The following is a 15,282-nucleotide window of genomic DNA, read 5'->3' as shown; positions in this document are numbered from 1 at the left end:
GACCTTGGTGCGTCCTTTGGGGGCGGAGCTCTTGGTCCGAAGCTCTGGCTCGAAGCTCTCCTCGAAGATGGCGGCGCTCAGGTTGTCCGGCGTTACCAGAAGAGGCCTCACGTGGATAGTCTTAGGGGCGCCACGCAGAGAATTTTGGTCTCAGTTCAGGTAAAGCAGAAGGTTAGGCGGTGGGTTGTGCTAACGGAAAGGCGAGAAACTGAGAAGGATGAAAGGGCGAATTCAAAAGGGAGTGTCGTGCTGTTAACTCGGGACCCTGGTTCTGCGCCTGACCAAGGGAAAGGACGAGAAAGTGCCCGAGGGTTCTAAGTTCTGAAGTTGCAGCGCCGGTTTCCGCGAGTGATAGGTTCCAGTCACTTCTCTTGGCCTTAGTTTACTCATCTTAGAACTGAAATATCCTCTCTTTCCCCTTCCCCTTCACTCGTTAATTTATTAATCAAACAGTACTGACCCTGTGTTACAGGCACCGAGTGCCGTGTTGTATCAGGAAACAAATGACTCGTTTGGGACGAGCAACTCAATATGAATATGAAAGTGCTCGGGGAACTAAATTCATTTGCTAGTGGGTATTTCTTCACAAGCAAGATTCGAGGATAAGTGCAGCGTCCTCATTTTGTTCGTTTGTTCGTGCGTTGATTGACTCGGCATGTAGTTATTAGACGCCTATTCGGGCCCAGCTTCTCAAAGTAGGATACAGCAGCGGAAACAAAGTGCCTTTTCAGAGCGTTAGTACTCTGACAAATGAGGAAACTGAGGTCCCACAGAAAGGAAATATTTTGCTAAGAGTCAGAAAACAAGTTAATGGCAGATTTTCCTGACTCCCCATCTACTAATATTCCCACAGTGCAATTTTGTGAAGGTAAATCCATTTGACTCAGCGTTAGGAGATAAAAACTTGCACGAACCTCAGAGAACAATGTATGCCCTCTTAGGTTTCAAACAAAAACTGCTTCAGTCCAAAAGGGTTTTTGTCATCAGCTCATGTATTTATTAGCTTCCCTTCTTTTTTCGTTAATATTTATTAGTATTTCTCAAATCTCCTACAAGTTTCATTCACTCATTCAGCAAGTATTTTTAGAGTCTCTACTATATGTCCCGTGTCTAGATGTGAGGGATACAGTTTTTAATAAGACAGACAAGATCTTTGTCCTTATAGAGCATATGTTTTGGCAGAGGAAAAAAAAATGAACAAATATAGAATATAATTTCAGAAAGTAGTCAGTTATGAAGAAAACTAGAGCAGTACAGGTGCACCTTGGAGATACTGTGGTTGGTTTCCAGAGCACTGCAATAAGGCGAATCTCTCAATTCAGCATGTTACACGAATTTTTTGTTTTGCCAGTGCATTTAAAGTTATGCATACACTACACTGTACTGAGTTAAAAGCAATAGCATGTCTAAAAAAAAATAAATGTGTCTTAGTTAAAAAATACTTTTTGCTAAAAAATGCTAACCATCTTTAGAGAATTGTAATCTTTTTGCTGGTAGAGGGTCTTGCCTCAATATTGATGGCTGCTGACATTTCAGGGCAGTGGTTGCTGAGGGTTGGGGTGTCTGTGGCAATTTCTTAAAATAAGGCAGCAAAGTTTACTGCATGGATTGACTCTTGCTTTCATGAATGATTCCTCTGTAGCATGCATTTCTGTTTGAAAGCTTTTTACTCACAGTAGAACTTGAACTTTCAATATTGGAATCTATCAATCCTCTCAAACTGTGTCCCATCTTTTTTTTTTTTTTTTTCTTCTTTTTTAAGGACAAGGTTCTGTCTGTACTGAAGTCATAAGCATCATTTTCCTCTTCAGTCATTTTATCAAAGACAAAAGATCATGCAGACTGCTCATCTGCCTGAGACTCCTCAATCAGTTGCCCCTTCTTTAGCAACTATGTTTATGTAACATTGTAAATCCTTTGTTGTCTTTTCAACACTCTCCACAGCATCTTTAGCAGGAGTAGATTCCATCTCAAGAAACTATTTTCTTTGCTCATCCATAAGAAGCAACTCCTCAAAGTTGGGTTTTTATCATGAGACTGCAGCAATTCAGTCACGTATTTAGGGTCTATTTCTAATTCTGGTTCTCTTGCTGTTTCTACTACATCTGCAGTTACTTCCTCTATTGATGTCTTGAACCCCTAAAATTCATCCATGATAGTTACAACCAACTTCTTCCAAACTCCTGTTAACATTGATATTTTGGCATCTTTCCATGAATCAGTAATGTTCTTAATGGCCTCTAGAGTGGTGAATCCTTTCTAGAAATTTTCAACTGATTTTGCCGAGATCCATCAGAGCAATATCCATGGCAGCTATGACCTTAACAAAATGTATTTCTTTTTTTTTTAATTTGATGAATTTTGACAGACATATACACCCATGAAACCACCACCACCATCAAGATAGCTAACATTTCCATCACTCCCCAAGAGGTGCAATTTTTGAATTTCCAATTTATCCCTTCCCACCCCCTTTAACCCCTGGTAACCATAAGTTTGTTCTTTATGTCTGTGAGCCTGTTTCTGTTTTGCAGATAAATTCATTTGTGTCCTTTTTTTAAGATTCCACATATAAGCAATATCATACATACATTTCTCTCTCTTTCTGCTTCACTTAGGATGACGATCTCTAGGTCCATCCATGTTATGCAAATAGTAATTTTATTTTTTATGGTTGAATAGTATTCCGATACATATATAATATTATATATATATATATATATATCTCACACATACACACCACATCTTCTTTATCTGGTCATCTGTTGATGGACATTTAGGTTGTTTCCATATCTTGGCTATTGTAAATACTGCTGCTGAGAACATTGGGGTGAATGTGTCTTTTTGAATTATATTTTTCTCTGGATATATGCCCAGGAGTGGGATTGTTGGATCATACAGCAGTCTAGTTTTAGTTTTTTAAGGAACCTCCATACTGTCCTCCATAGTGGCTGCACCAATTTACATTCCTACCAACAGTGTAGGAGGACTTCCTTTTCTCCACACCCTCTCCAGCATTTATTGTTAGTGGACTTTTTAGTGATGGCTATTCTGACTGGTGTGAGGTGATACCTCATTGTAATTTTGATTTGCATTTCTATAACAATTAGTGATGTTGAGATCTTTTCATGTACTTGTTGGCCATCTGGATGTCTTCTTTGGAGAGACGTCTATTTAGGGCTCCTGCCCATTTTTTGATTGGGTTGCTTTTTTTGATATTAAGCTGTATGAGCTATTTGTATATTTTGGGAATTAGTCCTTTGTTGGTCACATAATTTGCAAATATTTCCTCTCATTCTGTAAATTGTCTTTTTGTTTTGTTGATGGTTTCCTTAGCTGTGCAAAAGCTTTTAAGTTTAATTAGATCCCATTTGTTTATTTTTGCTTTTATTTGCATTACCACAGGAGCTGGTTCAAAAAATACATTGCTAAGATTTTTGTCCAAGAATGTTCTGCCTATGTTTTCCTCTAGGAGTTTTATAGTATCTGGTCTTACATTTAGGTCTTTGATCCATTTTGAGTTTATTTTTGTATATGGTGTTAGAGAATATTCTAATTTCAGTCTTTACAGGTAGTTGTCCAGTTTTCCCAGCACCACTTATTGAAGAGACTTTTCTCCATTGTATATTCTTGCCTCCTTTGTCATTGATTAATTGACCATAAGTGCATAGGTGTATTTCTTTCTATCCTGTTCCATTGATTTATATGTCTCTGTTTTGTGCCTGTACCATACTGTTTTGATTACTATAGGTTTGTAGTATAGTCTGAAGTCAGAGATTGTGATTCTCCCATCTCCATCCTTCTTTTTCAAGATTGTTTTAGCTGTCTGGAGTCTTCTTTGTTTCTATACAAATTTTAACATTTTTTGTTCCAGCTTGGTGAAAAATGTCATTGGTAATTTGATAGGGATTGCATTGAATCTGTATATTGCCCTGGGTAGTATGGTCATTTTAACAATATTGATTCTTCCAACCCAAGGACACCGTATATCTTTCCATTTGTTTATGTCGTCTTCAGTTTCTTTCATTGGTGTCTTACAGTTTTCGGAGTACAGGTCTTTTGACTCCTTGGGTAGGTATATTCCTAGGTATCTTATCCTTTTTGGTGCAATGGTAAATGTATTGTTTCCTTAATTTCTTTTTCTGCTATTTCATTGTTAGTGTATAGAAATGCAACTGGTTTCTGTACATTAACTTTGTATCCTGCAACTCTACCAAATTCATTGATGAGTTCTAGTAGTTTTCTGGTCGCTTCTTTAGGGTTTTCTATGTATAGTATCATGTCATCTGCAAACAGTGACAGTTTTACTTCTTCATTTCCAATTTGGATTCCTTTTATTTATTTTTTTCTTCTCTTGATTGGCTAGGACTTCCAAAACGATGTTTAATAAAACGGGCGAGAGTGGACATCCTTGTCTTGTTCCTAATCATAGATGAAATGCTTTCAACTTTTCCCCATTAAATATGTTAGCTGTGGGTTTGTCACATATGATCTTTAGTATGTTGAGGTATGCTCCATCTGTGCCCACTATCTAGAGAGTTTTCATCATAAATGGATGTTGAATTTTAGCAAAAGCTTTTTCTGCATCTGTTGAGATAATCATATGGTTTTCATTCTTCAATTTGTTAATGTGGTATATCACATTGATTGATTTGCAGGTATTGAAAAATCCTTGCATCCCTGGGATAAATCCCACTTGAACATGGTGTATGATCCTTTTAATGCATTATTGGGGTCGATTTGCTAGTATTTCGTTGAGGATTTTTGCATCTATATTCATAAGTGATATTGGCCTTTAATTTTCTATGTGATATCTTTGTCTGGTTTTGGTATCAGGGTGATGATGGCCTCATAGAATGAGTTTGGAAGTGTTCCTCCCCGTGCGATTTTTTGGAATAGTTTCAGAAGGATAGGTGTTAATGCTTCTCTAAATGTTTGGTAGAATTCACCTGTGACGCCATCTGGTCCTGGACTTTTGCTTGTTGGGAGTTTTTTTTAATACTGATTCAATTTCAATACTGGTAATCGGTCTATTCATATTGTCTATTTCTTCCTGGTTCAGCCTTGGCAGATTGGCAGATTGTACCTTTTTAGGAAATTTTCCATTTCTTCTAGGTTGTCTTTTTTGTTGGCATATAGTTGCTCATAGTAGCCTCTTATGATCCCTTGTATTTCTATGGTGTTGTTTGTAACCTCTCCTTTTTCATTTCTGATTTTATTAATTTGGGCCCTCTCCCTTTTTTCCTTGATGAGTCTGACTAAAGGTTTATCAATTTTGTTTATCTTTCCAAAGAACCAGCTTTTAGTTTCATTGATCTTTTCTATTGCTTTTTGTCTCTGTTTCATTTATTTCTGCTCTAATCTTTATGATTTCTTCTGTTAACTTTGGGTTTTGTATGTTCTTCTGTCTCTAGCTGCTTTAGGTGTAAGTTTAGGTTGTTTACTTGAGATTTTTCTTGTTTCCTAAGGTAGGCTTGTATCACTATAAACTTCCCTCTTAGAACTGCTTTTACTGCATTCCAGAGATTTTAGATTGTTGTGTTTTCATTTTCATTTGTCTCAAAGTATTTTTTAATTTCTTTGATTTCTTCAGTGATCCATTGGTTACTTAGTAGCATATTGTTTAGCCTCCACATGTTTGCAGGTTTTTTTGCAGTTTTTTCCTTGTTTTTCTTGTATTTCTTAATATATTTGTATTGATCTTGATCCATGGGCTGCAGGATGGATTCTCTGTTAGCTGGCATGAAAACAGCATTAATCTCGTACATCTCTGTCAGAGCTATTAAGACCAGGTGTATTGTCAATGAACAATAATATTTTGAAATATTTTTTCTGAGCAGTAGGTCTCAACAGCAGGCTTTAAATATACAGTAAATCATGTTGTAAAGGGATGTGCTGTCTTCCCAGCTTTTTTGTTTCATTTATAGAGCACAGTCAAAGTGAATTTAGCATAGTTCTTTTTGGGGGAGCCAGGGGGAGATTAGGTTTTTATTTATTTATTTTAATGGAGGTACTGGGGATTGAATCCAGGACCTCATGCATGCTAAGCATGTGCTCTGCTACTGAGCTATACTCTCCCCTTGAATTTACTGTAATTCATAAGGGCCCTAGATGGTAAATGAGCATTGGCTTCTAGTCACCAGCTATGTTAGCCTCTAACAAGAGTCAGCCTGTTCTCTGAAGCTTTTAAGTTAAGCATTAACTTCTCTTCTCTAGCTATGAAAGTCCTAGATGGCATCTTCCAATACAAGGTTGTGTTGTCTACATGGAAAATCTATTGTTTGGTGTAGCCACCTTCATTATCTTAGCTAGATCTGGGTAATTTTGTGCATCTTCTACTTACACTACACCTTGTACTTTTATGCTCTGGAGACAGCTTCTTTCTTTAAACCTCATAAAGCAACTTCTGCTAGCTTCACACTTCTCTGCAGCTTGCTCATCTGTCTTAGCCTGTCATAGAACTGAAGAGATTTGGGGCCTTGCTCTGGTTTAGACTTTGGCTTAAGGGAATATTGTGGCTGGTTTGATCATCTGTCCAGACCACTAAAACTTTCTCCATATCAGCCTTAAGGCTGTCTCGCTTTGTTTATCATTTGTGTGTTCTCTAGAGTAACACCTTTAATCTCCAAGAGCTTTTGCTTTGCGTTCACAACTTGGCTAACTGTGGCACAAGAGGCCTAGCTTTCAGCCTATCCTGACTTTCAATATGCCTTCCTCACTCAGTTTAATAATTTCTAGCTTTTGATTTAAAGTAAAAGATGTGCAACTATTCCTTTCACTTGAATACTTATAGGCTGTTGTAGGGTTATTAATTGGCCTAATTTCAATATTGTTGTATCCCAGGGAATAGGGAGGTCTGAGGAGAGAGACAGGGAAACAGCCAGTTGGTGGAGCAGTTAGAACACACACAGCATTTATTGATAAAGTTTGTTGTCTATGTGGGCATGGTTCATGACGTCCCCAAAACAATTACAATAGTAAATCAAAGATCACTGATCACAGATTACCATAATAAATACAATAATATTGAAAAAGTCTGCAATACTGTGAGAATCCCCCAAGTGTGACACAAATACATGAAGTGAGCAAATGCTGTAGGAAAAATGGTGCTGATAGACTTGCTTGACGCAGGATTGCCACAGACCTTTAATTTGCTTAAAAAATGCAATATCTGCAAAGTGCAATAAAATAAGGTATGCCTGTATAAGAGATTACTGAGATGAAAAGAATGGATTACATGTCATTATGATGAGATGTGACTGGAGTAGTTTGAGGAGAAAATGGGAGGTGAGGAAGCAGAGGCTGTAAGTACAGGCAATGCTTTTGAGAAGTTTTGTTGTAAAGGAAGCTGGAGTGGAACATGGAATCTGGGGGGAATTTTCTTTAAAGATGGCAGGTTTTAGCAGCATATGTGTGACATGGGACTACTCTAGTAGATAGAGGGTGATTGATATAGAAGGGATGCAGAAATAGGGATAAATGGCTGGAAGAGTCTTTGAGTAGGCACAGTGGAATAGTGTTACAATCCATTTTCTTGGCTAGGCGTTGTTCATTTACAGTGCCCTCCAATTTCTGTAGGGATGACCAATCCCAATCAGATGCCACTTCCACAGAAGGCAGGAGTTAGTTTATGAACAAACAGTAAACACTGGAATAGTGTGTCAGGCAGATGCCCTCACATTGGTTCATGTACTTGATTAGTTACTCAGGCAGTTTTAAATGACCCCCAAACCAAAACAGATCTTTGTTTAGAAGTTTATAATCGGGTGCAGTGGTTCTTAACTGGGGACAGTTCTGCCCACCAGGGTATATTTGAAAGTGTCATGGTTATTATGACTAGAGGACAGGAATGCTACCGGCATTTAGTCAGTAGAGGCCAAGGATGCTGCTAAGCACCTTAACAATGAACAGGACAGCCCCCCACTACAAACAGTTATCTGGTCCAAAATGTCAATAATGTTTGTTTGAGAAATCCTGACCTAGTAAGAGAAGTAGAATGTAAATAAAGTTAAAACTCAAGTAGGATTCAGTATATTCTGAGAGCAATATAAAGTGCAATGGGAGATGAGAGGAATTTATAATTATAGTTGATTGAGGAAATCAAGTAAAGCTTGAGAGAGAACAGAGTTGTCCTAGGACTTAAAGGATAAGTAAGATTTCTGTAAGTGGAGATGAAAGATAGGATATAACTTGAGCTAACACATGATACCAGGAAAGTGAGAAATAATGTAGTTTAGTTTGGGTAGAACATAGAATGTGCATAGGAGATTAGTGAGAAATGAGGTTTGAGAGATTGGGTTTGGATCTGGGAGGACTGGAAATCCCAGAAAGAACAATTTACCTTCTTCATTCATTGTTGGAATTCTTAGAGCATGTAAAATCTGTAATTAGTTTTTGTTTTCTCTTTGTGTCAGTTCAGTTCAGATATAAGCTTCCAAGGGCAGGGACCTAATCTTATTCTTTGTTTTCTCAGCAGTGCCCAAAAGAGTAGTAAGTGTGCAATTATTTGTTAATTTAGATTGATGGGCAAGATTGGGTCTGGTATTTCTCAACGTGTCAACCTCATTAATGCAGTGAACTAAAGATTCACATATTTGTTTTTGATTATTCCAGAAAAGAGAAACAGCCAGTGGTCGCTGAGACAGTAGAAGAGGTGAAGAAAGAACCTATCCTGGTGTGTCCACCCTTACGAAGCCAAACATACATACCACCTGAAGATCTCCAGAGTCGTTTGGAATCTCATGTCAAAGAAGTTTTTGGCTCATCTGTTCCCTGCAGCTGGCAGGACATATCCCTGGAAGATGTTCATCTGAAGTTCAGTTTCTTGGCACGTGTGGCTGATGACTTGGGCCATGCAGTGCCTAACTCCAGGCTTCACCAGATGTGCAGGGTCAGAGATGTTCTTGATTTCTATCATGTGCCTGTTCAGGATAGATCTAAATTTGATGAACTTATTGCCAGTAATCTGCCTCCCAATTTAAAAATCACTTGGGGTTACTGAGTAGTTCAGAAGAGGAACAAACACATTGGAATCATTTTGTTTCCCTGTTTATCAGACTATTTGATACTTTTCCATGTGAAATGCTGTCAGAACTGTTCTCTAAACCCACCTTTTTTGTGGAAGAATGTATTATCTTTTTTTAATATCATGAATTGAAAAATAGCAGGATTTTCTCTTTTTGCATTTGCTGAAACTTTTCTTTTTTTAATAGAACCAGGTTATTAATAATTTATGGAAATACTCTTTTCTGGAAGACACCATAATTAACTTGGGTTTAACATATAAGGCTGTTACATTTCAGATGTGGTCTTTATTTTTTTTTTATTGAGGTATAGTCAGTTTACAATGTATCAGTTTCTGGTGTACAGCACAATGCTTGAGTCACATGAATATACATATATTCTTTTTCATATTCTTTTTCACCATAAGCTACTATAAGATGTTGAATATATTTCCCTGTGCTGTACAGTAAGAAATGGGCTGCATTTCTTGCTCCATCTTGTCTGGTTGTGGGAATTTGGGCAAGTTACTAAGAACCTCTAATCCTCAGTTTATTCATCTATTAAATAATAGTATAGTGATAGTTCTTCATAATGTTATTGTGAGAATTAAAGGAGATAGTAGAAGCCAGCAACTTATTAGAGTAACTGGAAACACTGAACATTCAATAAATGTCAGCAATTATTATTATCACCTTCTCTAATAATTATTAAATCACCATACCTAACCAGACAGATCATCTGTATTTCTTTGAAGAGAAGGTCTGAACTTTTAGTTACTTGAGAAGCCTTAAACATAATGCTGTAGTACTTTCTAATCCACATATTTTCTTTAAATTTTAAAATGTGCTTTGCTGCTAGAATAAGGTTAATGCATATTAGCCTGTATTTATTGCTAATAATTTTTCTTAGTAAAAATTGATCTAAGTAAAATCAATTCTCTGTACTACATCCTTTTTCATAGAAGGATCACCAAAATACGATCAAAATTACAATAGTAAGATGAGCAACAATTACTGACAATCTACTGATACACTGAATTTTAAAATAGCTATTTTTGATGCATGTAATGGAATTGTCCTTGAATTATCAAATAGGCCTTGTTATCATTGTGCTAGCCCTCTGCTTGGCTTAGATGACAAATGATGAGGTTCTGTGATTCTACTTTTCACTTTCTTAGCCTGGTTCCCCTTATATGTGCCGCATGACTTTTCTACTGTTGTTCTCCAGTATCACATAGACAGCTAGTTAATGACTACGCCACGCCTGGAAACCAGATTTCTTTCCTGGGCTCAGAATACTTCCATTAAACCTGCTTCACACTGTCTCTTCTGTGGGATGATAGATCTCAGATACCTCAGTTCCTTGAAGGTCTTATTTCTCCATCTGTTGATTTGAAGTATCTTCTAAGGCCTCTAAATTCCCTGATCCCAAATTTGCTGCAGAAGTTTTAATGAGAGTTAGTGTTCTGTTAAAGGCCAGAAATAAATTAGATAAAGCCTGCACATATCTGAGTCACCTTTTTTTGTTCATCTATGTTATACTTGCTTTTACTTTATCTTCTGCGGCCGAATCCATTTTGAGTTCTCATCTCACCTCGCTATGACTGAGATTCTGTATCTTTTATATTAAGACATAGAATTTCAGAGCTTGAAAGTTTCTTTTAACCCAAAGATGGAGTAAGTCAAGTTACTTCTCTTAATACTCAGGGTAGAAAATGGAGAGTGTATATGATTCACTCAGTTTGTTTCATTTTTTTTTTCCTTCATCCTAAGAATTTCTCACATTTCTGTCAGCTAGATGTCAGTGGTACATTCTTTCATATTTTTCTAAATAGTAAGAAAAAAATCCTTGAACATTACTTAATAAAATGTCTTATTTTCCTAAGAAAATGTAGGAGATCAATTAAGGCTTAAGAAGAGATGTGACTCTCTGAAACTATCCTTGCATGGGGCCATTGCTCAAGAATAAGCAAGGCTTTATTTTGTGCCATTAAAAAAAAAAAAGATCTTAACTCCTTCTCCTTTGCTCTCCCATACAAATTGATGCCTGAGAGCTATGCATTCTACACATAAACAACTCATGGACATGTTATTTCCTTTTTATTGCCACTGGTGTTACTCGACTCAGGGCACCATCATTTCTTGTCTGTACTATTGCAATAAGCTTGGCTTTTCTGCCTCAGTTTTTGCAAGTCAGAGTCATAAGACTGGGTTTTCTAGAACACAAGTTATTTTACTCACTTGTTTATCAATCTCCCAGTTTACTATAGGATAAAGGTCAGGCTTCCTAGAAAGTTAGATAAAACTTTCTGTGATCTGACTTCTGCAGACTTCTACCTTACCTTATGCCTATCCTTAAAATCTGTCCTGATTCTTCTCTGTAGTTAAGAAAAGAGTCGAAGCTGCTTGGCATGTTCTTCAAAGCCATCCCCTGTCAGGTTACTTTTTTCTTTTCCAGCCTTATTTTGCTACCTCCCATCTTACACTCTAAACTCAAGGAATGAACAACTACTGTGGTTCCATAAATGCATTGCTTCTGGGTTTTTGCACGTGTGCCTCCCATGGTGATTCCATTAGGAATGTTTTGGCTGTGTTTCCAGAAAAGTTGCCGAGGCTGTCTTAAACAACATCAACATAAGGCATTTTATTCTCTCATGTAACATATCTGGAGATAGGTGGTTCCAGATTTAGTTCTCCATTGAGCACCTGATTGTGAAGACTGAATTGACATTTCTGTAATTTTCTGGCCTTCTTAAGGTCACAATGTGGCTGTGGCATTTCAGGTATTAAGTCAATATACCAGCATTATAAGAAGGAAAGAGTGGTCAGGAACCTTGGTTTTCTCCTCATGATTCTATGCCATTTGTTTGTGTGTGTGTGTTTGGGGGGGAGGTAATTAGGTTTATTTATTTAATGTTTTTATTGAAGTATAGTCAGTTTACAATGTTGTGTCAATTTCTGGTGTATAGCACAATGCTTCAGTCATACAGGAACATACATATATTCATTTTCACATTCTTTTCCACCATAAGTTACTACAAGATATTGAATATAATTCCCTGTGCAATATAAACTTGTTTATCTATTTTATATATATTAGTATTTACAAATCTTGAACTCCCAGTTTATCCCTTCCCACCTGCTTCAGACCCTGGTAACCATAAGTTTGTTTTCTATGTCTGTGAGTCTGTTTCTGTTTTGGAGGGTCTCCTGGGGACATGGGGGACGGCTGCAGCTCACTCAGGGGACATAAAAGCTGGTGGTGGACATTCCGGGAGTGTTAATCTACATGAGCTTTCTTGGAGGCTGACATCTTGATTGGATCATTAGCACCAAGACCTAGCCCCACCCAACAGCCTGTAGGGAAGCCTCAGGCCAAACAACATGCAGGGTGGGAACACAGCCACACCCGTCATCAGACTTCCTAAACCACAAAGCCTCTAGATACAGCCTTACCCACCAGAGGTCCAGGACCAAGGTTCACCCAGCAGTGGGCAGGCACTGGCTCCTCCTGCCAGGAAATCTGCATAAGCCTCTAGTCCAGCCTCATCCACCAGGGGCAGATACTAGAAATAAGAAGACAACAATCCCAAAGCCTGTGGAAGGAATCCACAAACACATAGAAAGATAGACAATATGAGGCAGCAAAAGAATATCTCCCAGGCCAAGGCACAAGATGAAATCCCAGAGGAAGAAATAAGTGATGAGGAGATAGGTAATTTATCTGAGAAAGAGTTTAAAATAATGATGGCAAAGATGTTCAGAGAACTCAAGAGGAGTATAGATGCACAGAGCAAAGTTTTTAGCAAAGAGTTGGAAAATAGAATATGCAAACAGTTGAAGAATAAAATCAGTGAAATGAACAATACTCTAAAAGGAACGAAGAATAGACTAAATGAGGCAGAACGGATCAGTGAGCTAAAAGACAGATTGATGGAAATCACTACTTCAGAATAGAAAAAATAAAAGGAATGAGAATAGTTTAAGAGAACTCTGGGACAACATGAAGCACTCTAATATTCACATTATAGGGGCCCCAGAAAGAGAAGAGAGAGAGAAAGGACCTGAGAAAATTTTAGGAGAGAGAATAACTGAAAAACCCCCCAACTTGGGAAAGGAAACAGTCACCCAAGTCCTGGAAGTGCAGAGAGTTCCACAAAGAATCAACCCACCGAGGCACACGGTCATCAAATTGACAACAATTAAGGATAAGGAGGAAATATTAAAACTAGCAAGAGAAAAGCAACAAATAACATACAAGGGAATTCCCATAAGTTTATTAGCTGATTTTTCAGCAGAGACTCTACAGGTCGGAAGGAGAGGGATGATATATTTAAAGTGATGCAAGGGGGAAACTTAGAACCAAGAATATTCTATCCAGCAAGGCTCTTGTTCAGACTTGATGGAGAAATCAAAACTTCACAGACAAACAAAAGCTAAAAGATTTCAGCACCACCAAACCAGCTTTACAGCAAATGTTAAAGGACATTCTCTAGTCATCAAACCATAAGAAAAGAGAACAAAAAGAAGAAAGAAAAGAAAAAAACACCTACAAAAGTTTGCTTTGGCTGTTCAGGGTCTTTTGTGGTTCCTTGTAAATTTTGGAATTGTTCTAGTTCTATGAGGAATGTTGCGAGTATTTTGACGGGGGTTGCGTTGGATCTGTGGATTGCTTTGGGTAGTGTGGACATTTTGATAGTGTTGGTTCTTCCAATCCAAGAGCACAAGAAATCTTTCCATTTCTTTGTGTCATTTCAGTTTTCAGAGTATAGGTAACCTCCTTGGTTAAGTTCATTTCTAGGTATTTTATTGTTTTTGATGTAATGGAAATGTCTCTGCCAGTTATAAAATTCTGGCTTTTGAAGTGAAAAAAAAAAGTGAATGAAGGGCCGCAAATGGGAAAATAACCTTCTTTATGGGTGAGTTGTATTCCATTATATATACTGCATCTTCATTATCTATTCAACTGTTGATGTGCACTTAGGATGCTTCCATATCTTGGCAATTATAAATAATGTTGCTGTTAATAGCAGGCTGTATGTATCTTTTTGAGTTAATTCTTATTTTGTGGTTGGCTTTATTCCTTTGATAACTATGTAAGGTTAAAAAGCCAAAGCTCTAAACATTCTTAGAAACAATGAACAGTACATATATGTAAATTTAAAAATATATGTGCAGTAAAAAAAAATCTATCAAGCCATGAAAAACATAGAAGAAACTTCAAAAGACATACTACTAAATGAAAGAAGCTAGTCTGAAAAGGTTACAAACTGTACAATCCCAAACAAATGACATTCTGGAAAAGGCACAGCTACAGAACCAATAAAAAGATCGTGGTTTCCAGGGGTTTGGGGAGAGGGAGGGAGGGAGGGATGAATAGATGGAGCACAAGGGATTTTTAGGGCAATGAAATTATTCTGTATGATACTATAGTGGTGGCTACATGTCATTATGCATTTGTCAAAACCCATAGAATGTACAACATCAAGAATAAACCCTAATGGGGTGGTGGGATGGGACTGGGATTTCAAAATGTAGAATAGATGAACAAGATTGTACTGTGTAGCACAGGGAAATATATACAGGATCTTGTGGTGGCTCACAGCAAAAGAGAATGTGACAAAGAATGTATGTATGTTCATGTATAAGTGAAAAATTATGCTCTACACTGGAATTTGACACAACATTGTAAAATGACTATAACTCAATAAAAAAAAAAGTTAAAAAAAAAGTAAACCCTAATGTAAACTGTGGACTTTGGTTGATAATAATGTACCCATGTTGGTTTATCAATTGTACCAAATATGCCACACTGATGAGAAATGTTGAGGGTAGGGGAGTATATATATATATGTGTGGGTGGGGAGAGCTATGTGGGAACTCTGTATTTTCTGCTCAATTCTGTGAACCTGAAACTGATCTTAAAAAAAATAAAGTCTATCAAAAAATAAATTAAAAAATCCTTACATAGTTATCAAAGGAATAAAGCCAACCACAAAGTAAGAATTAATTCAAAAACATACTTAGCACCCTGCTATTAACAGCAGCATTTATTTATTCAGGATCAGCAGAGACTGCAGTTCGGGGTCGGCAATCATGGCAAATCACGTGCAAGTCCCCACACGGGAAGGAGAAGGATTTTCTGGAGGAAAAAGTAAGTTGGGAGGGCTACCGTAAACGAGTCCATGGCTTTTCGTTGCCTGAGTCCTTATCTGAAAAGAAAAGGAGTCTTTCGCCCTATTGGGCTCTGCTATTGTTGCAGGGTGTGAGAGCTCCCCCT

The 15,282-nt window shown here is 37.5% G+C and overlaps 1 protein-coding gene across 3 annotated transcripts in view; it reads left to right on the top strand.

Moving 5' to 3' along the window:
• The first annotated feature begins 1 nt into the window (after window position 1).
• The window catches only part of BAAT (bile acid-CoA:amino acid N-acyltransferase), a 46,085-nt gene continuing 30,804 nt past the window's right edge, over window positions 2-15,282 (top strand). For 2 of the 3 annotated variants that reach the window (XM_045515253.2, XM_045515252.2), the window contains exons 1-2: window positions 2-159; window positions 8,614-8,890. In XM_045515253.2, coding sequence (XP_045371209.2) covers window positions 68-159; window positions 8,614-8,890 — 369 coding nt within the window. In that variant the 5' untranslated portion in view covers window positions 2-67. Of the gene's footprint in view, window positions 160-8,613; window positions 8,891-15,064; window positions 15,157-15,282 lie in introns of those variants that run through there. The other variant, XM_074361915.1, reaches the window with a different exon arrangement.

This window comes from Camelus bactrianus, chromosome 4 (assembly GCF_048773025.1).
Source record: "Camelus bactrianus isolate YW-2024 breed Bactrian camel chromosome 4, ASM4877302v1, whole genome shotgun sequence".
Taxonomy (NCBI): Eukaryota; Metazoa; Chordata; class Mammalia; order Artiodactyla; family Camelidae; genus Camelus; species Camelus bactrianus.
This window is presented reverse-complemented; position numbering and strand designations above follow the sequence as displayed.